This window comes from Pseudorasbora parva, chromosome 24 (assembly GCF_024679245.1).
Source record: "Pseudorasbora parva isolate DD20220531a chromosome 24, ASM2467924v1, whole genome shotgun sequence".
NCBI lineage: Eukaryota > Metazoa > Chordata > Actinopteri > Cypriniformes > Gobionidae > Pseudorasbora > Pseudorasbora parva.
The window spans coordinates 384,573-411,383 of NC_090195.1; the positions used below are offsets into that span (position 1 = coordinate 384,573).

Below are 26,811 nucleotides of genomic sequence, written 5' to 3' on the forward strand. Positions count from 1 at the left end.
CACTGTCGTAACTTTAAATTTTTGTCCATTTTGACTTTATTTGATATTTGAATAATTCCACTTTTATGTTTTCATTTTGAGTTTGTGATAATTGAATAAATACACTATTATGTCATAGTACACACTGTCGTAATTTTGTATATTTGTCCATTTTGAGTTTGTGATAATTGAATAAATACACTATTATGTCATAGTGCACACTGTCGTAATTTTGTACTTTTGTCCATTTTGAGTTTGTGATAATTGAATAAATACACTATTATGTCATAGTACACACTGTCGTAATTTTGTACTTTTGTCCATTTTGAGTTTGTGATAATTGAATAAATACACTATTATGTCATAGTACACACTGTCGTAATTTTGTACTTTTGTCCATTTTGAGTTTGTGATAATTGAATAAATACACTATTATGTCATAGTACACACTGTCGTAATTTTGTACTTTTGTCCATTTTGAGTTTGTGATAATTGAATAAATACACTATTATGTCATAGTACACACTGTCGTAATTGTGAATATTTGTCCATTTTGAGTTTGTGATAATTGAATAAATACACTATTATGTCATAGTGCACACTGTCGTAATTTTGTACTTTTGTCCATTTTGAGTTTGTGATAATTGAATAAATACACTATTATGTCATAGTACACACTGTCGTAATTTTGTACTTTTGTCCATTTTGAGTTTGTGATAATTGAATAAATACACTATTATGTCATAGTACACACTGTCGTAATTGTGTATATTTGTCCATTTTGAGTTTGTGATAATTGAATAAATACACTATTATGTCATAGTACACACTGTCGTAATTGTGAATATTTGTCCATTTTGAGTTTGTGATAATTGAATAAATACACTATTATGTCATAGTACACACTGTCGTAATTGTGAATATTTGTCCATTTTGAGTTTGTGATAATTGAATAAATACACTATTATGTCATAGTACAAACTGTCGTAATTTTGTACTTTTGTCCATTTTGAGTTTGTGATAATTGAATAAATACACTATTATGTCATAGTACACACTGTCGTAATTTTGTACTTTTGTCCATTTTGAGTTTGTGATAATTGAATAAATACACTATTATGTCATAGTACACACTGTCGTAATTGTGAATATTTGTCCATTTTGAGTTTGTGATAATTGAATAAATACACTATTATGTCATAGTACACACTGTCGTAATTGTGAATATTTGTCCATTTTGAGTTTGTGATAATTGAATAAATACACTATTATGTCATAGTACACACTGTCGTAATTTTGTACATTTGTCCATTTTGAGTTTGTGATAATTGAATAAATACACTATTATGTCATAGTACACACTGTCGTAATTTTGTACATTTGTCCATTTTGAGTTTGTGATAATTGAATAAATACACTATTATGTCATAGTACACACTGTCGTAATTTTGTACTTTTGTCCATTTTGAGTTTGTGATAATTGAATAAATACACTATTATGTCATAGTACAAACTGTCGTAATTTTGTACTTTTGTCCATTTTGAGTTTGTGATAATTGAATAAATACACTATTATGTCATAGTACACACTGTCGTAATTTTGTACTTTTGTCCATTTTGAGTTTGTGATAATTGAATAAATACACTATTATGTCATAGTACAAACTGTCGTAATTTTGTACTTTTGTCCATTTTGAGTTTGTGATAATTGAATAAATACACTATTATGTCATAGTACACACTGTCGTAATTTTGTACTTTTGTCCATTTTGAGTTTGTGATAATTGAATAAATACACTATTATGTCATAGTACACACTGTCGTAATTGTGAATATTTGTCCATTTTGAGTTTGTGATAATTGAATAAATACACTATTATGTCATAGTACACACTGTCGTAATTTTGTACATTTGTCCATTTTGAGTTTGTGATAATTGAATAAATACACTATTATGTCATAGTACACACTGCCGTAATTGTGTATATTTGTCCATTTTGAGTTTGTGATAATTGAATAAATACACTATTATGTCATAGTACACACTGTCGTAATTTTGTACATTTGTCCATTTTGAGTTTGTGATAATTGAATAAATACACTATTATGTCATAGTACACACTGTCGTAATTTTGTACATTTGTCCATTTTGAGTTTGTGATAATTGAATAAATACACTATTATGTCATAGTACACACTGTCGTAATTGTGTATATTTGTCCATTTTGAGTTTGTGATAATTGAATAAATACACTATTATGTCATAGTACACACTGTCGTAATTTTGTACTTTTGTCCATTTTGAGTTTGTGATAATTGAATAAATACACTATTATGTCATAGTACACACTGTCGTAATTGTGAATATTTGTCCATTTTGAGTTTGTGATAATTGAATAAATACACTATTATGTCATAGTACAAACTGTCGTAATTTTGTACTTTTGTCCATTTTGAGTTTGTGATAATTGAATAAATACACTATTATGTCATAGTACACACTGTCGTAATTGTGAATATTTGTCCATTTTGAGTTTGTGATAATTGAATAAATACACTATTATGTCATAGTACACACTGTCGTAATTGTAAATATTTGTCCATTTTGAGTTTGTGATAATTGAATAAATACACTATTATGTCATAGTACACACTGTCGTAATTTTGTACTTTTGTCCATTTTGAGTTTGTGATAATTGAATAAATACACTATTATGTCATAGTACACACTGTCGTAATTTTGTACTTTTGTCCATTTTGAGTTTGTGATAATTGAATAAATACACTATTATGTCATAGTACACACTGTCGTAATTTTGTACTTTTGTCCATTTTGAGTTTGTGATAATTGAATAAATACACTATGTCATAGTACAAACTGTCGTAATTTTGTACTTTTGTCCATTTTGAGTTTGTGATAATTGAATAAATACACTATTATGTCATAGTACACACTGTCGTAATTTTGTACTTTTGTCCATTTTGAGTTTGTGATAATTGAATAAATACACTATTATGTCATAGTACACACTGTCGTAATTTTGTACTTTTGTCCATTTTGAGTTTGTGATAATTGAATAAATACACTATTATGTCATAGTACACACTGTCGTAATTTTGTACTTTTGTCCATTTTGAGTTTGTGATAATTGAATAAATACACTATTATGTCATAGTACACACTGTCGTAATTTTGTACTTTTGTCCATTTTGAGTTTGTGATAATTGAATAAATACACTATTATGTCATAGTGCACACTGTCGTAATTGTGAATATTTGTCCATTTTGAGTTTGTGATAATTGAATAAATACACTATTATGTCATAGTACACACTGTCGTAATTTTGTACTTTTGTCCATTTTGAGTTTGTGATAATTGAATAAATACACTATTATGTCATAGTACACACTGTCGTAATTGTGAATATTTGTCCATTTTGAGTTTGTGATAATTGAATAAATACACTATTATGTCATAGTACACACTGTCGTAATTGTGAATATTTGTCCATTTTGAGTTTGTGATAATTGAATAAATACACTATTATGTCATAGTACACACTGTCGTAATTTTGTACTTTTGTCCATTTTGAGTTTGTGATAATTGAATAAATACACTATTATGTCATAGTACACACTGTCGTAATTTTGTACTTTTGTCCATTTTGAGTTTGTGATAATTGAATAAATACACTATGTCATAGTACAAACTGTCGTAATTTTGTACTTTTGTCCATTTTGAGTTTGTGATAATTGAATAAATACACTATTATGTCATAGTACACACTGTCGTAATTTTGTACTTTTGTCCATTTTGAGTTTGTGATAATTGAATAAATACACTATTATGTCATAGTACACACTGTCGTAATTTTGTACTTTTGTCCATTTTGAGTTTGTGATAATTGAATAAATACACTATTATGTCATAGTACACACTGTCGTAATTTTGTACTTTTGTCCATTTTGAGTTTGTGATAATTGAATAAATACACTATTATGTCATAGTACACACTGTCGTAATTTTGTACTTTTGTCCATTTTGAGTTTGTGATAATTGAATAAATACACTATTATGTCATAGTGCACACTGTCGTAATTGTGAATATTTGTCCATTTTGAGTTTGTGATAATTGAATAAATACACTATTATGTCATAGTACACACTGTCGTAATTTTGTACTTTTGTCCATTTTGAGTTTGTGATAATTGAATAAATACACTATTATGTCATAGTACACACTGTCGTAATTGTGAATATTTGTCCATTTTGAGTTTGTGATAATTGAATAAATACACTATTATGTCATAGTACACACTGTCGTAATTGTGAATATTTGTCCATTTTGAGTTTGTGATAATTGAATAAATACACTATTATGTCATAGTGCACACTGTCGTAATTTTGTACTTTTGTCCATTTTGAGTTTGTGATAATTGAATAAATACACTATTATGTCATAGTACAAACTGTCGTAATTTTGTACTTTTGTCCATTTTGAGTTTGTGATAATTGAATAAATACACTATTATGTCATAGTACACACTGTCGTAATTGTGTATATTTGTCCATTTTGAGTTTGTGATAATTGAATAAATACACTATTATGTCATAGTACACACTGTCGTAATTGTGAATATTTGTCCATTTTGAGTTTGTGATAATTGAATAAATACACTATTATGTCATAGTGCACACTGTCGTAATTTTGTACTTTTGTCCATTTTGAGTTTGTGATAATTGAATAAATACACTATTATGTCATAGTACAAACTGTCGTAATTTTGTACTTTTGTCCATTTTGAGTTTGTGATAATTGAATAAATACACTATTATGTCATAGTACACACTGTCGTAATTTTGTACTTTTGTCCATTTTGAGTTTGTGATAATTGAATAAATACACTATTATGTCATAGTACACACTGTCGTAATTGTGAATATTTGTCCATTTTGAGTTTGTGATAATTGAATAAATACACTATTATGTCATAGTACACACTGTCGTAATTTTGTACATTTGTCCATTTTGAGTTTGTGATAATTGAATAAATACACTATTATGTCATAGTACACACTGCCGTAATTGTGTATATTTGTCCATTTTGAGTTTGTGATAATTGAATAAATACACTATTATGTCATAGTACACACTGTCGTAATTTTGTACATTTGTCCATTTTGAGTTTGTGATAATTGAATAAATACACTATTATGTCATAGTACACACTGTCGTAATTTTGTACATTTGTCCATTTTGAGTTTGTGATAATTGAATAAATACACTATTATGTCATAGTACACACTGTCGTAATTTTGTACTTTTGTCCATTTTGAGTTTGTGATAATTGAATAAATACACTATTATGTCATAGTACACACTGTCGTAATTTTGTACTTTTGTCCATTTTGAGTTTGTGATAATTGAATAAATACACTATTATGTCATAGTACACACTGTCGTAATTTTGTACTTTTGTCCATTTTGAGTTTGTGATAATTTAATAAATACACTATTATGTCATAGTACACACTGTCGTAATTGTGAATATTTGTCCATTTTGAGTTTGTGATAATTGAATAAATACACTATTATGTCATAGTACAAACTGTCGTAATTTTGTACTTTTGTCCATTTTGAGTTTGTGATAATTGAATAAATACACTATTATGTCATAGTACACACTGTCGTAATTGTGAATATTTGTCCATTTTGAGTTTGTGATAATTGAATAAATACACTATTATGTCATAGTACACACTGTCGTAATTGTGAATATTTGTCCATTTTGAGTTTGTGATAATTGAATAAATACACTATTATGTCATAGTACAAACTGTCGTAATTTTGTACTTTTGTCCATTTTGAGTTTGTGATAATTGAATAAATACACTATTATGTCATAGTACACACTGCCGTAATTGTGTATATTTGTCCATTTTGAGTTTGTGATAATTGAATAAATACACTATTATGTCATAGTACAAACTGTCGTAATTTTGTACTTTTGTCCATTTTGAGTTTGTGATAATTGAATAAATACACTATTATGTCATAGTACACACTGTCGTAATTGTGAATATTTGTCCATTTTGAGTTTGTGATAATTGAATAAATACACTATTATGTCATAGTACACACTGTCGTAATTGTGAATATTTGTCCATTTTGAGTTTGTGATAATTGAATAAATACACTATTATGTCATAGTACAAACTGTCGTAATTTTGTACATTTGTCCATTTTGAGTTTGTGATAATTGAATAAATACACTATTATGTCATAGTACACACTGTCGTAATTGTGAATATTTGTCCATTTTGAGTTTGTGATAATTGAATAAATACACTATTATGTCATAGTACACACTGTCGTAATTTTGTACATTTGTCCATTTTGAGTTTGTGATAATTGAATAAATACACTATTATGTCATAGTACACACTGCCGTAATTGTGTATATTTGTCCATTTTGAGTTTGTGATAATTGAATAAATACACTATTATGTCATAGTACACACTGTCGTAATTTTGTACATTTGTCCATTTTGAGTTTGTGATAATTGAATAAATACACTATTATGTCATAGTACACACTGTCGTAATTGTGTATATTTGTCCATTTTGAGTTTGTGATAATTGAATAAATACACTATTATGTCATAGTACACACTGTCGTAATTGTGTATATTTGTCCATTTTGAGTTTGTGATAATTGAATAAATACACTATTATGTCATAGTACACACTGTCGTAATTGTGAATATTTGTCCATTTTGAGTTTGTGATAATTGAATAAATACACTATTATGTCATAGTACACACTGTCGTAATTTTGTACTTTTGTCCATTTTGAGTTTGTGATAATTGAATAAATACACTATTATGTCATAGTATACACTGCCGTAATTGTGTATATTTGTCCATTTTGAGTTTGTGATAATTGAATAAATACACTATTATGTCATAGTACACACTGTCGTAATTTTGTACTTTTGTCCATTTTGAGTTTGTGATAATTGAATAAATACACTATTATGTCATAGTACACACTGTCGTAATTGTGTATATTTGTCTATTTTGAGTTTGTGATAATTGAATAAATACACTATTATGTCATAGTACACACTGTCGTGATTTTGTACTTTTGTCCATTTTGAGTTTGTGATAATTGAATAAATACACTATTATGTCATAGTACACACTGTCGTAATTTTGTACTTTTGTCCATTTTGAGTTTGTGATAATTGAATAAATACACTATTATGTCATAGTACACACTGCCGTAATTGTGAATATTTGTCCATTTTGAGTTTGTGATAATTGAATAAATACACTATTATGTCATAGTACACACTGTCGTAATTGTGAATATTTGTCCATTTTGAGTTTGTGATAATTGAATAAATACACTATTATGTCATAGTACACACTGTCGTAATTTTGTACTTTTGTCCATTTTGAGTTTGTGATAATTGAATAAATACACTATTATGTCATAGTACACACTGTCGTAATTTTGTACTTTTGTCCATTTTGAGTTTGTGATAATTGAATAAATACACTATTATGTCATAGTACAAACTGTCGTAATTTTGTACTTTTGTCCATTTTGAGTTTGTGATAATTGAATAAATACACTATTATGTCATAGTACACACTGTCGTAATTTTGTACTTTTGTCCATTTTGAGTTTGTGATAATTGAATAAATACACTATTATGTCATAGTACACACTGTCGTAATTGTGAATATTTGTCCATTTTGAGTTTGTGATAATTGAATAAATACACTATTATGTCATAGTACACACTGTCGTAATTGTGAATATTTGTCCATTTTGAGTTTGTGATAATTGAATAAATACACTATTATGTCATAGTACAAACTGTCGTAATTTTGTACTTTTGTCCATTTTGAGTTTGTGATAATTGAATAAATACACTATTATGTCATAGTACACACTGTCGTAATTTTGTACTTTTGTCCATTTTGAGTTTGTGATAATTGAATAAATACACTATTATGTCATAGTACACACTGTCGTAATTGTGAATATTTGTCCATTTTGAGTTTGTGATAATTGAATAAATACACTATTATGTCATAGTACACACTGTCGTAATTGTGAATATTTGTCCATTTTGAGTTTGTGATAATTGAATAAATACACTATTATGTCATAGTACACACTGTCGTAATTTTGTACATTTGTCCATTTTGAGTTTGTGATAATTGAATAAATACACTATTATGTCATAGTACACACTGTCGTAATTTTGTACATTTGTCCATTTTGAGTTTGTGATAATTGAATAAATACACTATTATGTCATAGTACACACTGTCGTAATTTTGTACTTTTGTCCATTTTGAGTTTGTGATAATTGAATAAATACACTATTATGTCATAGTACAAACTGTCGTAATTTTGTACTTTTGTCCATTTTGAGTTTGTGATAATTGAATAAATACACTATTATGTCATAGTACACACTGTCGTAATTTTGTACTTTTGTCCATTTTGAGTTTGTGATAATTGAATAAATACACTATTATGTCATAGTACAAACTGTCGTAATTTTGTACTTTTGTCCATTTTGAGTTTGTGATAATTGAATAAATACACTATTATGTCATAGTACACACTGTCGTAATTTTGTACTTTTGTCCATTTTGAGTTTGTGATAATTGAATAAATACACTATTATGTCATAGTACACACTGTCGTAATTGTGAATATTTGTCCATTTTGAGTTTGTGATAATTGAATAAATACACTATTATGTCATAGTACACACTGTCGTAATTTTGTACATTTGTCCATTTTGAGTTTGTGATAATTGAATAAATACACTATTATGTCATAGTACACACTGTCGTAATTGTGTATATTTGTCCATTTTGAGTTTGTGATAATTGAATAAATACACTATTATGTCATAGTACACACTGTCGTAATTTTGTACATTTGTCCATTTTGAGTTTGTGATAATTGAATAAATACACTATTATGTCATAGTACACACTGTCGTAATTTTGTACATTTGTCCATTTTGAGTTTGTGATAATTGAATAAATACACTATTATGTCATAGTACACACTGTCGTAATTGTGTATATTTGTCCATTTTGAGTTTGTGATAATTGAATAAATACACTATTATGTCATAGTACACACTGTCGTAATTTTGTACTTTTGTCCATTTTGAGTTTGTGATAATTGAATAAATACACTATTATGTCATAGTACACACTGTCGTAATTGTGAATATTTGTCCATTTTGAGTTTGTGATAATTGAATAAATACACTATTATGTCATAGTACACACTGTCGTAATTTTGTACTTTTGTCCATTTTGAGTTTGTGATAATTGAATAAATACACTATTATGTCATAGTACACACTGTCGTAATTGTGAATATTTGTCCATTTTGAGTTTGTGATAATTGAATAAATACACTATTATGTCATAGTACACACTGTCGTAATTGTAAATATTTGTCCATTTTGAGTTTGTGATAATTGAATAAATACACTATTATGTCATAGTACACACTGTCGTAATTTTGTACTTTTGTCCATTTTGAGTTTGTGATAATTGAATAAATACACTATTATGTCATAGTACACACTGTCGTAATTTTGTACTTTTGTCCATTTTGAGTTTGTGATAATTGAATAAATACACTATTATGTCATAGTACACACTGTCGTAATTTTGTACTTTTGTCCATTTTGAGTTTGTGATAATTGAATAAATACACTATTATGTCATAGTACACACTGTCGTAATTTTGTACTTTTGTCCATTTTGAGTTTGTGATAATTGAATAAATACACTATTATGTCATAGTACACACTGTCGTAATTTTGTACTTTTGTCCATTTTGAGTTTGTGATAATTGAATAAATACACTATTATGTCATAGTACACACTGTCGTAATTTTGTACTTTTGTCCATTTTGAGTTTGTGATAATTGAATAAATACACTATTATGTCATAGTACACACTGTCGTAATTTTGTACTTTTGTCCATTTTGAGTTTGTGATAATTGAATAAATACACTATTATGTCATAGTACACACTGTCGTAATTTTGTACTTTTGTCCATTTTGAGTTTGTGATAATTGAATAAATACACTATTATGTCATAGTACACACTGTCGTAATTGTGAATATTTGTCCATTTTGAGTTTGTGATAATTGAATAAATACACTATTATGTCATAGTACACACTGTCGTAATTTTGTACTTTTGTCCATTTTGAGTTTGTGATAATTGAATAAATACACTATTATGTCATAGTACACACTGTCGTAATTGTGAATATTTGTCCATTTTGAGTTTGTGATAATTGAATAAATACACTATTATGTCATAGTACACACTGTCGTAATTGTGAATATTTGTCCATTTTGAGTTTGTGATAATTGAATAAATACACTATTATGTCATAGTACACACTGTCGTAATTTTGTACTTTTGTCCATTTTGAGTTTGTGATAATTGAATAAATACACTATTATGTCATAGTACACACACTGTCGTAATTTTGTACTTTTGTCCATTTTGAGTTTGTGATAATTGAATAAATACACTATTATGTCATAGTACACACTGTCGTAATTTTGTACTTTTGTCCATTTTGAGTTTGTGATAATTGAATAAATACACTATTATGTCATAGTACACACTGTCGTAATTGTGAATATTTGTCCATTTTGAGTTTGTGATAATTGAATAAATACACTATTATGTCATAGTACACACTGTCATAATTTTGTACTTTTGTCCATTTTGAGTTTGTGATAATTGAATAAATACACTATTATGTCATAGTACACACTGTCGTAATTGTGTATATTTGTCCATTTTGAGTTTGTGATAATTGAATAAATACACTATTATGTCATAGTACAAACTGTCGTAATTGTGAATATTTGTCCATTTTGAGTTTGTGATAATTGAATAAATACACTATTATGTCATAGTACACACTGTCGTAATTGTGAATATTTGTCCATTTTGAGTTTGTGATAATTGAATAAATACACTATTATGTCATAGTACACACTGTCGTAATTTTGTACATTTGTCCATTTTGAGTTTGTGATAATTGAATAAATACACTATTATGTCATAGTACACACTGTCGTAATTTTGTACATTTGTCCATTTTGAGTTTGTGATAATTGAATAAATACACTATTATGTCATAGTACACACTGTCGTAATTTTGTACATTTGTCCATTTTGAGTTTGTGATAATTGAATAAATACACTATTATGTCATAGTACACACTGTCGTAATTTTGTACATTTGTCCATTTTGAGTTTGTGATAATTGAATAAATACACTATTATGTCATAGTACACACTGTCGTAATTTTGTACATTTGTCCATTTTGAGTTTGTGATAATTGAATAAATACACTATTATGTCATAGTACACACTGTCGTAATTTTGTACATTTGTCCATTTTGAGTTTGTGATAATTGAATAAATACACTATTATGTCATAGTACACACTGTCGTAATTTTGTACTTTTGTCCATTTTGAGTTTGTGATAATTGAATAAATACACTATTATGTCATAGTACACACTGTCATAATTGTGAATATTTGTCCATTTTGAGTTTGTGATAATTGAATAAATACACTATTATGTCATAGTACACACTGTCATAATTGTGAATATTTGTCCATTTTGAGTTTGTGATAATTGAATAAATACACTATTATGTCATAGTACACACTGTCGTAATTTTGTACATTTGTCCATTTTGAGTTTGTGATAATTGAATAAATACACTATTATGTCATAGTACAAACTGTCGTAATTTTGTACTTTTGTCCATTTTGAGTTTGTGATAATTGAATAAATACACTATTATGTCATAGTACACACTGTCGTAATTGTGTATATTTGTCCATTTTGAGTTTGTGATAATTGAATAAATACACTATTATGTCATAGTACACACTGTCGTAATTGTGAATATTTGTCCATTTTGAGTTTGTGATAATTGAATAAATACACTATTATGTCATAGTACACACTGTCGTAATTTTGTACTTTTGTCCATTTTGAGTTTGTGATAATTGAATAAATACACTATTATGTCATAGTACACACTGTCGTAATTGTGAATATTTGTCCATTTTGAGTTTGTGATAATTGAATAAATACACTATTATGTCATAGTACACACTGTCGTAATTTTGTACTTTTGTCCATTTTGAGTTTGTGATAATTGAATAAATACACTATTATGTCATAGTACACACTGTCGTAATTGTGTATATTTGTCCATTTTGAGTTTGTGATAATTGAATAAATACACTATTATGTCATAGTACACACTGTCGTAATTGTGAATATTTGTCCATTTTGAGTTTGTGATAATTGAATAAATACACTATTATGTCATAGTACACACTGTCGTAATTGTGAATATTTGTCCATTTTGAGTTTGTGATAATTGAATAAATACACTATTATGTCATAGTACACACTGTCGTAATTTTGTACTTTTGTCCATTTTGAGTTTGTGATAATTGAATAAATACACTATTATGTCATAGTACAAACTGTCGTAATTTTGTACTTTTGTCCATTTTGAGTTTGTGATAATTGAATAAATACACTATTATGTCATAGTACAAACTGTCGTAATTTTGTACTTTTGTCCATTTTGAGTTTGTGATAATTGAATAAATACACTATTATGTCATAGTACACACTGTCGTAATTGTGAATATTTGTCCATTTTGAGTTTGTGATAATTGAATAAATACACTATTATGTCATAGTGCACACTGTCGTAATTTTGTACTTTTGTCCATTTTGAGTTTGTGATAATTGAATAAATACACTATTATGTCATAGTACACACTGTCGTAATTTTGTACTTTTGTCCATTTTGAGTTTGTGATAATTGAATAAATACACTATTATGTCATAGTACACACTGTCGTAATTGTGTATATTTGTCCATTTTGAGTTTGTGATAATTGAATAAATACACTATTATGTCATAGTACACACTGTCGTAATTGTGAATATTTGTCCATTTTGAGTTTGTGATAATTGAATAAATACACTATTATGTCATAGTACAAACTGTCGTAATTTTGTACTTTTGTCCATTTTGAGTTTGTGATAATTGAATAAATACACTATTATGTCATAGTACACACTGCCGTAATTGTGTATATTTGTCCATTTTGAGTTTGTGATAATTGAATAAATACACTATTATGTCATAGTACACACTGTCGTAATTTTGTACTTTTGTCCATTTTGAGTTTGTGATAATTGAATAAATACACTATTATGTCATAGTACACACTGTCGTAATTGTGTATATTTGTCCATTTTGAGTTTGTGATAATTGAATAAATACACTATTATGTCATAGTACACACTGTCGTAATTTTGTACTTTTGTCCATTTTGAGTTTGTGATAATTGAATAAATACACTATTATGTCATAGTACACACTGTCGTAATTGTGAATATTTGTCCATTTTGAGTTTGTGATAATTGAATAAATACACTATTATGTCATAGTACACACTGTCGTAATTGTGTATATTTGTCCATTTTGAGTTTGTGATAATTGAATAAATACACTATTATGTCATAGTACACACTGTCATAATTGTGAATATTTGTCCATTTTGAGTTTGTGATAATTGAATAAATACACTATTATGTCATAGTACACACTGTCGTAATTGTGTATATTTGTCCATTTTGAGTTTGTGATAATTGAATAAATACACTATTATGTCATAGTACACACTGTCGTAATTTTGTACTTTTGTCCATTTTGAGTTTGTGATAATTGAATAAATACACTATTATGTCATAGTATACACTGTCGTAATTGTGTATATTTGTCCATTTTGAGTTTGTGATAATTGAATAAATACACTATTATGTCATAGTACACACTGTCGTAATTGTGAATATTTGTCCATTTTGAGTTTGTGATAATTGAATAAATACACTATTATGTCATAGTACACACTGTCGTAATTTTGTACTTTTGTCCATTTTGAGTTTGTGATAATTGAATAAATACACTATTATGTCATAGTACACACTGTCGTAATTGTGTACATTTGTCCATTTTGAGTTTGTGATAATTGAATAAATACACTATTATGTCATAGTACACACTGCCGTAATTGTGTATATTTGTCCATTTTGAGTTTGTGATAATTGAATGAATACACTATTATGTCATAGTACACACTGTCGTAATTGTGAATATTTGTCCATTTTGAGTTTGTGATAATTGAATAAATACACTATTATGTCATAGTACACACTGTCGTAATTTTGTACATTTGTCCATTTTGAGTTTGTGATAATTGAATAAATACACTATTATGTCATAGTACACACTGTCGTAATTTTGTACTTTTGTCCATTTTGAGTTTGTGATAATTGAATAAATACACTATTATGTCATAGTACACACTGCCGTAATTGTGTATATTTGTCCATTTTGAGTTTGTGATAATTGAATAAATACACTATTATGTCATAGTACACACTGTCGTAATTTTGTACATTTGTCCATTTTGAGTTTGTGATAATTGAATAAATACACTATTATGTCATAGTACACACTGTCGTAATTTTGTACATTTGTCCATTTTGAGTTTGTGATAATTGAATAAATACACTATTATGTCATAGTACACACTGTCGTAATTGTGTACTTTTGTCCATTTTGAGTTTGTGATAATTGAATGAATACACTATTATGTCATAGTACACACTGTCGTAATTTTGTACTTTTGTCCATTTTGAGTTTGTGATAATTGAATAAATACACTATTATGTCATAGTACACACTGTCGTAATTTTGTACATTTGTCCATTTTGAGTTTGTGATAATTGAATAAATACACTATTATGTCATAGTACACACTGTCGTAATTTTGTACATTTGTCCATTTTGAGTTTGTGATAATTGAATAAATACACTATTATGTCATAGTACACACTGTCGTAATTTTGTACTTTTGTCCATTTTGAGTTTGTGATAATTGAATAAATACACTATTATGACATAGTACACACTGTCGTAATTTTGTACATTTGTCCATTTTGAGTTTGTGATAATTGAATAAATACACTATTATGTCATAGTACACACTGTCGTAATTTTGTACTTTTGTCCATTTTGAGTTTGTGATAATTGAATAAATACACTATTATGTCATAGTACACACTGTCGTAATTGTGTATATTTGTCCATTTTGAGTTTGTGATAATTGAATAAATACACTATTATGTCATAGTACACACTGTCGTAATTTTGTACTTTTGTCCATTTTGAGTTTGTGATAATTGAATAAATACACTATTATGTCATAGTACACACTGTCGTAATTTTGTACTTTTGTCCATTTTGAGTTTGTGATAATTGAATAAATACACTATTATGTCATAGTACACACTGTCGTAATTGTGTATATTTGTCAATTTTGAGTTTGTGATAATTGAATAAATACACTATTATGTCATAGTACACACTGTCGTAATTTTGTACATTTGTCCATTTTGAGTTTGTGATAATTGAATAAATACACTATTATGTCATAGTACACACTGTCGTAATTTTGTACATTTGTCCATTTTGAGTTTGTGATAATTGAATAAATACACTATTATGTCATAGTACACACTGTCGTAATTTTGTACTTTTGTCCATTTTGAGTTTGTGATAATTGAATAAATACACTATTATGTCATAGTACACACTGTCGTAATTGTGTATATTTGTCCATTTTGAGTTTGTGATAATTGAATAAATACACTATTATGTCATAGTACACACTGTCGTAATTTTGTACTTTTGTCCATTTTGAGTTTGTGATAATTGAATAAATACACTATTATGTCATAGTACACACTGTCGTAATTGTGTATATTTGTCCATTTTGAGTTTGTGATAATTGAATAAATACACTATTATGTCATAGTACACACTGTCGTAATTGTGTATATTTGTCCATTTTGAGTTTGTGATAATTGAATAAATACACTATTATGTCATAGTACACACTGTCGTAATTTTGTACTTTTGTCCATTTTGAGTTTGTGATAATTGAATAAATACACTATTATGTCATAGTACACACTGTCGTAATTTTGTACTTTTGTCCATTTTGAGTTTGTGATAATTGAATAAATACACTATTATGTCATAGTACACACTGTCGTAATTGTGTATATTTGTCCATTTTGAGTTTGTGATAATTGAATAAATACACTATTATGTCATAGTACACACTGTCGTAATTGTGTATATTTGTCCATTTTGAGTTTGTGATAATTGAATAAATACACTATTATGTCATAGTACACACTGTCGTAATTGTGAATATTTGTCCATTTTGAGTTTGTGATAATTGAATAAATACACTATTATGTCATAGTACACACTGTCGTAATTTTGTACTTTTGTCCATTTTGAGTTTGTGATAATTGAATAAATACACTATTATGTCATAGTACACACTGTCGTAATTGTGAATATTTGTCCATTTTGAGTTTGTGATAATTGAATAAATACACTATTATGTCATAGTGCACACTGCCGTAATTGTGTATATTTGTCCATTTTGAGTTTGTGATAATTGAATAAATACACTATTATGTCATAGTACACACTGTCGTAATTGTGAATATTTGTCCATTTTGAGTTTGTGATAATTGAATAAATACACTATTATGTCATAGTACACACTGTCGTAATTTTGTACTTTTGTCCATTTTGAGTTTGTGATAATTGAATAAATACACTATTATGTCATAGTACACACTGTCGTAATTGTGAATATTTGTCCATTTTGAGTTTGTGATAATTGAATAAATACACTATTATGTCATAGTGCACACTGCCGTAATTGTGTATATTTGTCCATTTTGAGTTTGTGATAATTGAATAAATACACTATTATGTCATAGTACACACTGTCGTAATTTTGTACTTTTGTCCATTTTGAGTTTGTGATAATTGAATAAATACACTATTATGTCATAGTACACACTGTCGTAATTGTGTATATTTGTCCATTTTGAGTTTGTGATAATTGAATAAATACACTATTATGTCATAGTACACACTGTCGTAATTGTGTATATTTGTCCATTTTGAGTTTGTGATAATTGAATAAATACACTATTATGTCATAGTACACACTGTCGTAATTGTGTATATTTGTCCATTTTGAGTTTGTGATAATTGAATAAATACACTATTATGTCATAGTGCACACTGTCGTAATTGTGTATATTTGTCCATTTTGAGTTTGTGATAATTGAATAAATACACTATTATGTCATAGTACACACTGTCGTAATTGTGTATATTTGTCCATTTTGAGTTTGTGATAATTGAATAAATACACTATTATGTCATAGTACACACTGTCGTAATTGTGTATATTTGTCCATTTTGAGTTTGTGATAATTGAATAAATACACTATTATGTCATAGTACACACTGTCGTAATTTTGTACTTTTGTCCATTTTGAGTTTGTGATAATTGAATAAATACACTATTATGTCATAGTACACACTGTCGTAATTTTGTACTTTTGTCCATTTTGAGTTTGTGATAATTGAATAAATACACTATTATGTCATAGTACACACTGTCGTAATTGTGAATATTTGTCCATTTTGAGTTTGTGATAATTGAATGAATACACTATTATGTCATAGTACACACTGTCGTAATTGTGAATATTTGTCCATTTTGAGTTTGTGATAATTGAATAAATACACTATTATGTCATAGTACACACTGTCGTAATTGTGAATATTTGTCCATTTTGAGTTTGTGATAATTGAATAAATACACTATTATGTCATAGTACACACTGTCGTAATTTTGTACTTTTGTCCATTTTGAGTTTGTGATAATTGAATAAATACACTATTATGTCATAGTACACACTGTCGTAATTGTGTACTTTTGTCCATTTTGAGTTTGTGATAATTGAATAAATACACTATTATGTCATAGTACACACTGTCGTAATTTTGTACTTTTGTCCATTTTGAGTTTGTGATAATTGAATAAATACACTATTATGTCATAGTACACACTGTCGTAATTTTGTACTTTTGTCCATTTTGAGTTTGTGATAATTGAATAAATACACTATTATGTCATAGTACACACTGTCGTAATTGTGAATATTTGTCCATTTTGAGTTTGTGATAATTGAATAAATACACTATTATGTCATAGTACACACTGTCGTAATTTTGTACTTTTGTCCATTTTGAGTTTGTGATAATTGAATAAATACACTATTATGTCATAGTACACACTGTCGTAATTGTGTACTTTTGTCCATTTTGAGTTTGTGATAATTGAATAAATACACTATTATGTCATAGTACACACTGTCGTAATTTTGTACTTTTGTCCATTTTGAGTTTGTGATAATTGAATAAATACACTATTATGTCATAGTACACACTGTCGTAATTGTGAATATTTGTCCATTTTGAGTTTGTGATAATTGAATAAATACACTATTATGTCATAGTACACACTGTCGTAATTGTGAATATTTGTCCATTTTGAGTTTGTGATAATTGAATAAATACACTATTATGTCATAGTACACACTGTCGTAATTTTGTACTTTTGTCCATTTTGAGTTTGTGATAATTGAATAAATACACTATTATGTCATAGTACACACTGTCGTAATTGTGTACTTTTGTCCATTTTGAGTTTGTGATAATTGAATAAATACACTATTATGTCATAGTACACACTGTCGTAATTTTGTACTTTTGTCCATTTTGAGTTTGTGATAATTGAATAAATACACTATTATGTCATAGTACACACTGTCGTAATTTTGTACATTTGTCCATTTTGAGTTTGTGATAATTGAATAAATACACTATTATGTCATAGTACACACTGTCGTAATTTTGTACTTTTGTCCATTTTGAGTTTGTGATAATTGAATAAATACACTATTATGACATAGTACACACTGTCGTAATTTTGTACATTTGTCCATTTTGAGTTTGTGATAATTGAATAAATACACTATTATGTCATAGTACACACTGTCGTAATTTTGTACTTTTGTCCATTTTGAGTTTGTGATAATTGAATAAATACACTATTATGTCATAGTACACACTGTCGTAATTGTGTATATTTGTCCATTTTGAGTTTGTGATAATTGAATAAATACACTATTATGTCATAGTACACACTGTCGTAATTTTGTACTTTTGTCCATTTTGAGTTTGTGATAATTGAATAAATACACTATTATGTCATAGTACACACTGTCGTAATTTTGTACTTTTGTCCATTTTGAGTTTGTGATAATTGAATAAATACACTATTATGTCATAGTACACACTGTCGTAATTGTGTATATTTGTCAATTTTGAGTTTGTGATAATTGAATAAATACACTATTATGTCATAGTACACACTGTCGTAATTTTGTACATTTGTCCATTTTGAGTTTGTGATAATTGAATAAATACACTATTATGTCATAGTACACACTGTCGTAATTTTGTACATTTGTCCATTTTGAGTTTGTGATAATTGAATAAATACACTATTATGTCATAGTACACACTGTCGTAATTTTGTACTTTTGTCCATTTTGAGTTTGTGATAATTGAATAAATACACTATTATGTCATAGTACACACTGTCGTAATTGTGTATATTTGTCCATTTTGAGTTTGTGATAATTGAATAAATACACTATTATGTCATAGTACACACTGTCGTAATTTTGTACTTTTGTCCATTTTGAGTTTGTGATAATTGAATAAATACACTATTATGTCATAGTACACACTGTCGTAATTGTGTATATTTGTCCATTTTGAGTTTGTGATAATTGAATAAATACACTATTATGTCATAGTACACACTGTCGTAATTGTGTATATTTGTCCATTTTGAGTTTGTGATAATTGAATAAATACACTATTATGTCATAGTACACACTGTCGTAATTTTGTACTTTTGTCCATTTTGAGTTTGTGATAATTGAATAAATACACTATTATGTCATAGTACACACTGTCGTAATTTTGTACTTTTGTCCATTTTGAGTTTGTGATAATTGAATAAATACACTATTATGTCATAGTACACACTGTCGTAATTGTGTATATTTGTCCATTTTGAGTTTGTGATAATTGAATAAATACACTATTATGTCATAGTACACACTGTCGTAATTGTGTATATTTGTCCATTTTGAGTTTGTGATAATTGAATAAATACACTATTATGTCATAGTACACACTGTCGTAATTGTGAATATTTGTCCATTTTGAGTTTGTGATAATTGAATAAATACACTATTATGTCATAGTACACACTGTCGTAATTTTGTACTTTTGTCCATTTTGAGTTTGTGATAATTGAATAAATACACTATTATGTCATAGTACACACTGTCGTAATTGTGAATATTTGTCCATTTTGAGTTTGTGATAATTGAATAAATACACTATTATGTCATAGTGCACACTGCCGTAATTGTGTATATTTGTCCATTTTGAGTTTGTGATAATTGAATAAATACACTATTATGTCATAGTACACACTGTCGTAATTGTGAATATTTGTCCATTTTGAGTTTGTGATAATTGAATAAATACACTATTATGTCATAGTACACACTGTCGTAATTTTGTACTTTTGTCCATTTTGAGTTTGTGATAATTGAATAAATACACTATTATGTCATAGTACACACTGTCGTAATTGTGAATATTTGTCCATTTTGAGTTTGTGATAATTGAATAAATACACTATTATGTCATAGTGCACACTGCCGTAATTGTGTATATTTGTCCATTTTGAGTTTGTGATAATTGAATAAATACACTATTATGTCATAGTACACACTGTCGTAATTTTGTACATTTGTCCATTTTGAGTTTGTGATAATTGAATAAATACACTATTATGTCATAGTACACACTGTCGTAATTGTGTATATTTGTCCATTTTGAGTTTGTGATAATTGAATAAATACACTATTATGTCATAGTACACACTGTCGTAATTGTGTATATTTGTCCATTTTGAGTTTGTGATAATTGAATAAATACACTATTATGTCATAGTACACACTGTCGTAATTGTGAATATTTGTCCATTTTGAGTTTGTGATAATTGAATAAATACACTATTATGTCATAGTACAAACTGTCGTAATTTTGTACTTTTGTCCATTTTGAGTTTGTGATAATTGAATAAATACACTATTATGTCATAGTACACACTGTCGTAATTGTGTATATTTGTCCATTTTGAGTTTGTGATAATTGAATAAATACACTATTATGTCATAGTGCACACTGTCGTAATTGTGTATATTTGTCCATTTTGAGTTTGTGATAATTGAATAAATACACTATTATGTCATAGTACACACTGTCGTAATTGTGTATATTTGTCCATTTTGAGTTTGTGATAATTGAATAAATACACTATTATGTCATAGTACACACTGTCGTAATTGTGTATATTTGTCCATTTTGAGTTTGTGATAATTGAATAAATACACTATTATGTCATAGTACACACTGTCGTAATTTTGTACTTTCGTCCATTTTGAGTTTGTGATAATTGAATAAATACACTATTATGTCATAGTACACACTGTCGTAATTTTGTACTTTTGTCCATTTTGAGTTTGTGATAATTGAATAAATACACTATTATGTCATAGTACACACTGTCGTAATTGTGAATATTTGTCCATTTTGAGTTTGTGATAATTGAATGAATACACTATTATGTCATAGTACACACTGTCGTAATTGTGAATATTTGTCCATTTTGAGTTTGTGATAATTGAATAAATACACTATTATGTCATAGTACACACTGTCGTAATTGTGAATATTTGTCCATTTTGAGTTTGTGATAATTGAATAAATACACTATTATGTCATAGTACACACTGTCGTAATTTTGTACTTTTGTCCATTTTGAGTTTGTGATAATTGAATAAATACACTATTATGTCATAGTACACACTGTCGTAATTGTGTACTTTTGTCCATTTTGAGTTTGTGATAATTGAATAAATACACTATTATGTCATAGTACACACTGTCGTAATTTTGTACTTTTGTCCATTTTGAGTTTGTGATAATTGAATAAATACACTATTATGTCATAGTACACACTGTCGTAATTTTGTACTTTTGTCCATTTTGAGTTTGTGATAATTGAATAAATACACTATTATGTCATAGTACACACTGTCGTAATTGTGAATATTTGTCCATTTTGAGTTTGTGATAATTGAATAAATACACTATTATGTCATAGTACACACTTTCGTAATTTTGTACTTTTGTCCATTTTGAGTTTGTGATAATTGAATAAATACACTATTATGTCATAGTACACACTGTCGTAATTGTGTACTTTTGTCCATTTTGAGTTTGTGATAATTGAATAAATACACTATTATGTCATAGTACACACTGTCGTAATTTTGTACTTTTGTCCATTTTGAGTTTGTGATAATTGAATAAATACACTATTATGTCATAGTACACACTGTCGTAATTGTGAATATTTGTCCATTTTGAGTTTGTGATAATTGAATAAATACACTATTATGTCATAGTACACACTGTCGTAATTGTGAATATTTGTCCATTTTGAGTTTGTGATAATTGAATAAATACACTATTATGTCATAGTACACACTGTCGTAATTTTGTACTTTTGTCCATTTTGAGTTTGTGATAATTGAATAAATACACTATTATGTCATAGTACACACTGTCGTAATTGTGTACTTTTGTCCATTTTGAGTTTGTGATAATTGAATAAATACACTATTATGTCATAGTACACACTGTCGTAATTTTGTACTTTTGTCCATTTTGAGTTTGTGATAATTGAATAAATACACTATTATGTCATAGTGCACACTGTCGTAATTTTGTACTTTTGTCCATTTTGAGTTTGTGATAATTCAATTATTTGGAATGACCCAATTATCTAATTATTTTACTAGTATAACACATAAACCCCATCACTGCTTATAAGTGTCCGTCGGTCCTCACACTCACCAGCAGATCCACCATGTTGGGTTTGTTGTTTCTCAGTGTTTTGACGGCATGAAAAACGTCCACCGAATGCTGGTGCCGTAACATCTCACACACAATACTGATGGCACAGAAAGTCCCGCTGCGGCCGCCGCCATTACTGCAACACACATACACACACACACACACACACACACACACACACACACACACACACACACACACACACACACACACACACACACACACACACACACACACACACACACACACAAACACACACACACATTATTAAAGGGTTAGTGCAGCCAGTAATGTAAATTGTGTGATTAATTCCTCCTGTGGTTGGCCAGCCGTCAGTCCTCCGCTCATCTTCACACACAGATGAAGATATTAGTGTTGAAATCCGATGGCTCAGAAAGGCCTTCATTGACACCAATGTCATTTCCTCTCTCAAGACCCATAAAGGCACTAAAGACGTCGTTACAAAGCCCATCTCACTACAGCGGCTCTACAATCATTGATGAAGAGGCCAGAATAGAGTTAGTGCGCAAAAACACTAAATAACGACTTATATAGTGATGGCCGATTTCAGAACAAAGCTTCAAACCGTTATGAGTCAGTGAATCGATTCATGATTCGAACCGTTATGAGTCAGTGAATTGAATCTCGCGATCCGACTCATGAAACGATTCACTGACTCATAACGGTTCGAATCATGAATCGATTCACTGACTCATAACGGTTCGAATCTTTGTTCTGAAATCAACCATCACTATATAATTCGTTATTTAGTGTTTTCACGCACATAAGCTCTTCTTGTGGCTCCTTCTGAAAGCACACTGCGCTCTGATTGGTCAGATGGAGCGGTGTGTTGTGATTGGTGTTTGGGAAATGCCCCGCCTTTTAACTCAGTGTTACTGTAACACTTTAGACATTCTGACTACACACACTGCAAAAAATGCTCTTCTGACTCAGTCATTCTGTCTTGTTTCGAATCTAAATATCTAATCATTCTTAAATCAAGATGCATTTAGATCAGTAAATGGGGTGAGAAAAATAATCTTATTTCTGTTTGAAATCTTGTTTCCGTCCCTATCAGAAATCAGATTATTTTTCTCACCCCATTGGCAGATCATTCGCCTGTTTTAAGCAAAAACCCTCTTCATTTAGATTTTATTTTCAACAAAACAAGAACAAATATCTAATGTGGTTTTACTGATCTAGTAAATGCATCTTGATTTAAGAACTGTTAGATATTTAGACTGGAAACGAGACAGAATGACTGAGTCAGAAGAGCATGTTTTGCCGTGTAAAGACGTGTCAGCTTATTCCACCGATACTCTAATGACGGCTGGAGTCAGTGAAGTGTCTAAATGAAGCACGGCCGCATGTTATGAGCGGTTTCTCAGCGAAAAGCCTCAGGTTTCTGTGTGATGAAGACGAGTGTTAATCTCGTCTGTGAACACTAGATGGTGCTACACTACTGCTCATAAACACACACTCACTCACACACACACACACACACACACACACACACACACACACACACACACACACACACACACACACACACACACACACACACACACACACACACACACGTTTGTTTTTTGAAATGTAGGGACATTCCCTAGGCGTAATGGTTTTTATACTGTACAAACCGTATTTTCTGTCCCCTTACACTGCCCCTAAACCTACCCATCACACACACACACACACACACAGGCACACACACACACACACACACACACACACACACACACACACACACACACACACACACACACACACACACACACACACACACACACACACACACACACACACACACACACACACACACACACACACACACACACACCAATCCCTCGAGTCTCCCGCTTTCACAAACAGAGTTTCCGTTAGTCTCATGAACTCCTGAGGAACGTCAGTGTAAATGTTTATCTGAGGATAAACACGACTGGGAGGGACGAGGCTGAAGAATGTGTGTGTGTGTGCGCATGTGTGTGCGCGCGTGTGTGTGTGAGTGTGTCTGATTGTGTGTGTGTGTGTGTGTGTGTGTGTGTGAGACTCACAGGCAGTGCACCACCGTGCGCCCCTCTCCTCCGTCGTACTCCTCCTGCCACTTCTCCACCTGCCGGATGAGCTTGAGGAACGAGCGTTTGGACACCGGCGTGTCTCGGTACATCGGCCAGCCCAGAAACTGGAACTGCTGCACCATCCGGTACCCGTCCTGCGGCTGCAACACACACACATCAGGTTCAGTGTGTGTGTGAGAGTGTAGAGTCAGCCCGCAGCATAGGCGGAATAAGCAAATGCTAGGGTGCCAAAATGAGTGATTTTTCCGGTTTTATTACTAGTAATATTTTATTAACATTCATTTGAAATTTTACCCCCCCACAAAAAAATCGCCCAGCGAGTGCTTTAGTGCGTCAGATATATAACGCGTGATATACAGATATATATATATTAACTTTCATCATGAACACAATGATGGGGTAGAATGGACTGGATTCAGGAAACAATTTAACAAATAAAACACATCAAAATATTAAACAACAACGACACGCATTACAAAAATAAAACAGCACCAGTGTTTCCACAATTCAGTTCAGATTGATAACATTAGTGCTAAACCTTGATACGAAATCTTGCCTAGGGCAGCAAATTGGTCAGGGCCGGCCGTGTGTGTGTGTGTGTGTGTGTGTGTGTATGTGTGTGTGTGTGTGTGTGTGTGTGTGTGTGTGTGTGTGTGTGTGTGTGTGTGTGTGTGTGTGTGTGTGACACACACGCACCCGTGCAGCGTTATAGATGCGGAAGATCCTGCTGATGATGTCCTCCTCCAGATCCGCGGACACAAACTCCACCTGGATCGGGCCGTGGCGATGGACGCCGTTCTCGGGCCAATACTGAGGACACAACTGAACACACACCAATAGATTACACACACACACACACACACACACAACAGCAAAAGTTCAGTGTGTCTCAGCTGATTAACAATCCCTAACAGCCTAACTTCACTGCTAAATGATATAAAGTGTTCATGTTCCTGCGCTTAGTTCATATGATTCATATGATTCAACTGTGCACTTTCTATATACTTTTCTATATAATGTTATATATATATACACTCACCTAAAGGATTATTAGGAGCAGCTGTTCAGTTTCTCATTAATGCGATTATCTAATCAGCCAATCACATGGCAGTTCTTCAGTGCATTTAGGGGTGTGGTCCTGGTCAAGACAATCTCCTGAACTCCAGACTGAATGTCAGAATGGGAAAGAAAGGTGATTTAAGCCGTTTTGAGCGTGGCATGGTTGTTGGTGCCAGACGGGCCGGTCTGAGTATTTCACAATCTGCTCAGTTACTGGGATTTACACACACAACCATTTCTAGGGTTTACAAAGAATGGTGTGAAAAGGGAAGAGCATCCAGTCTGCAGCAGTCCTGTGGGAGAAAATGCCTTGTTGATGCTCGAGGTCAGAGGAGAATGGGCCGACTGATTCAAGCTGATAGAAGAGCAACTTTGACTGAAATAACCACTCGTTACAACCGAGGTATGCAGCAAAGCATTTGTGAAGCCACAACACACACAACCTTGAGGCGGATGGGCTACAACAGCAGAAGACCCCACCGGGGACCACTCATCTCCGCTACAAATAGGACAAAGAGGCGACAATTTGCACAAGCT

The 26,811-nt window shown here is 30.0% G+C and overlaps 2 protein-coding genes across 11 annotated transcripts in view; both read right to left on the minus strand.

Moving 5' to 3' along the window:
- Window positions 1–26,811, minus strand: part of ptprma (protein tyrosine phosphatase receptor type Ma) — a 357,435-nt gene that overhangs the window by 85,554 nt on the left and 245,070 nt on the right. For all 10 annotated transcript variants that reach the window (XR_010901392.1, XM_067434739.1, XM_067434742.1 and 7 more), the window contains 3 exons: window positions 25,912–26,037; window positions 25,192–25,355; window positions 23,138–23,273 (listed from right to left, as the gene is read on the minus strand). Coding sequence is in view for 9 of the 10 variants with exons in the window: in XM_067434739.1 (XP_067290840.1) it covers window positions 23,138–23,273; window positions 25,192–25,355; window positions 25,912–26,037 (426 nt within the window). In the remaining variant the exon portion in view is untranslated. The remainder of the gene's footprint in view (window positions 1–23,137; window positions 23,274–25,191; window positions 25,356–25,911; window positions 26,038–26,811) is intronic.
- lrrc30a (leucine rich repeat containing 30a) overlaps window positions 1–26,811 on the minus strand; it is a 327,751-nt gene that overhangs the window by 37,019 nt on the left and 263,921 nt on the right. The gene's annotated exons all lie outside the window — the stretch shown is intronic.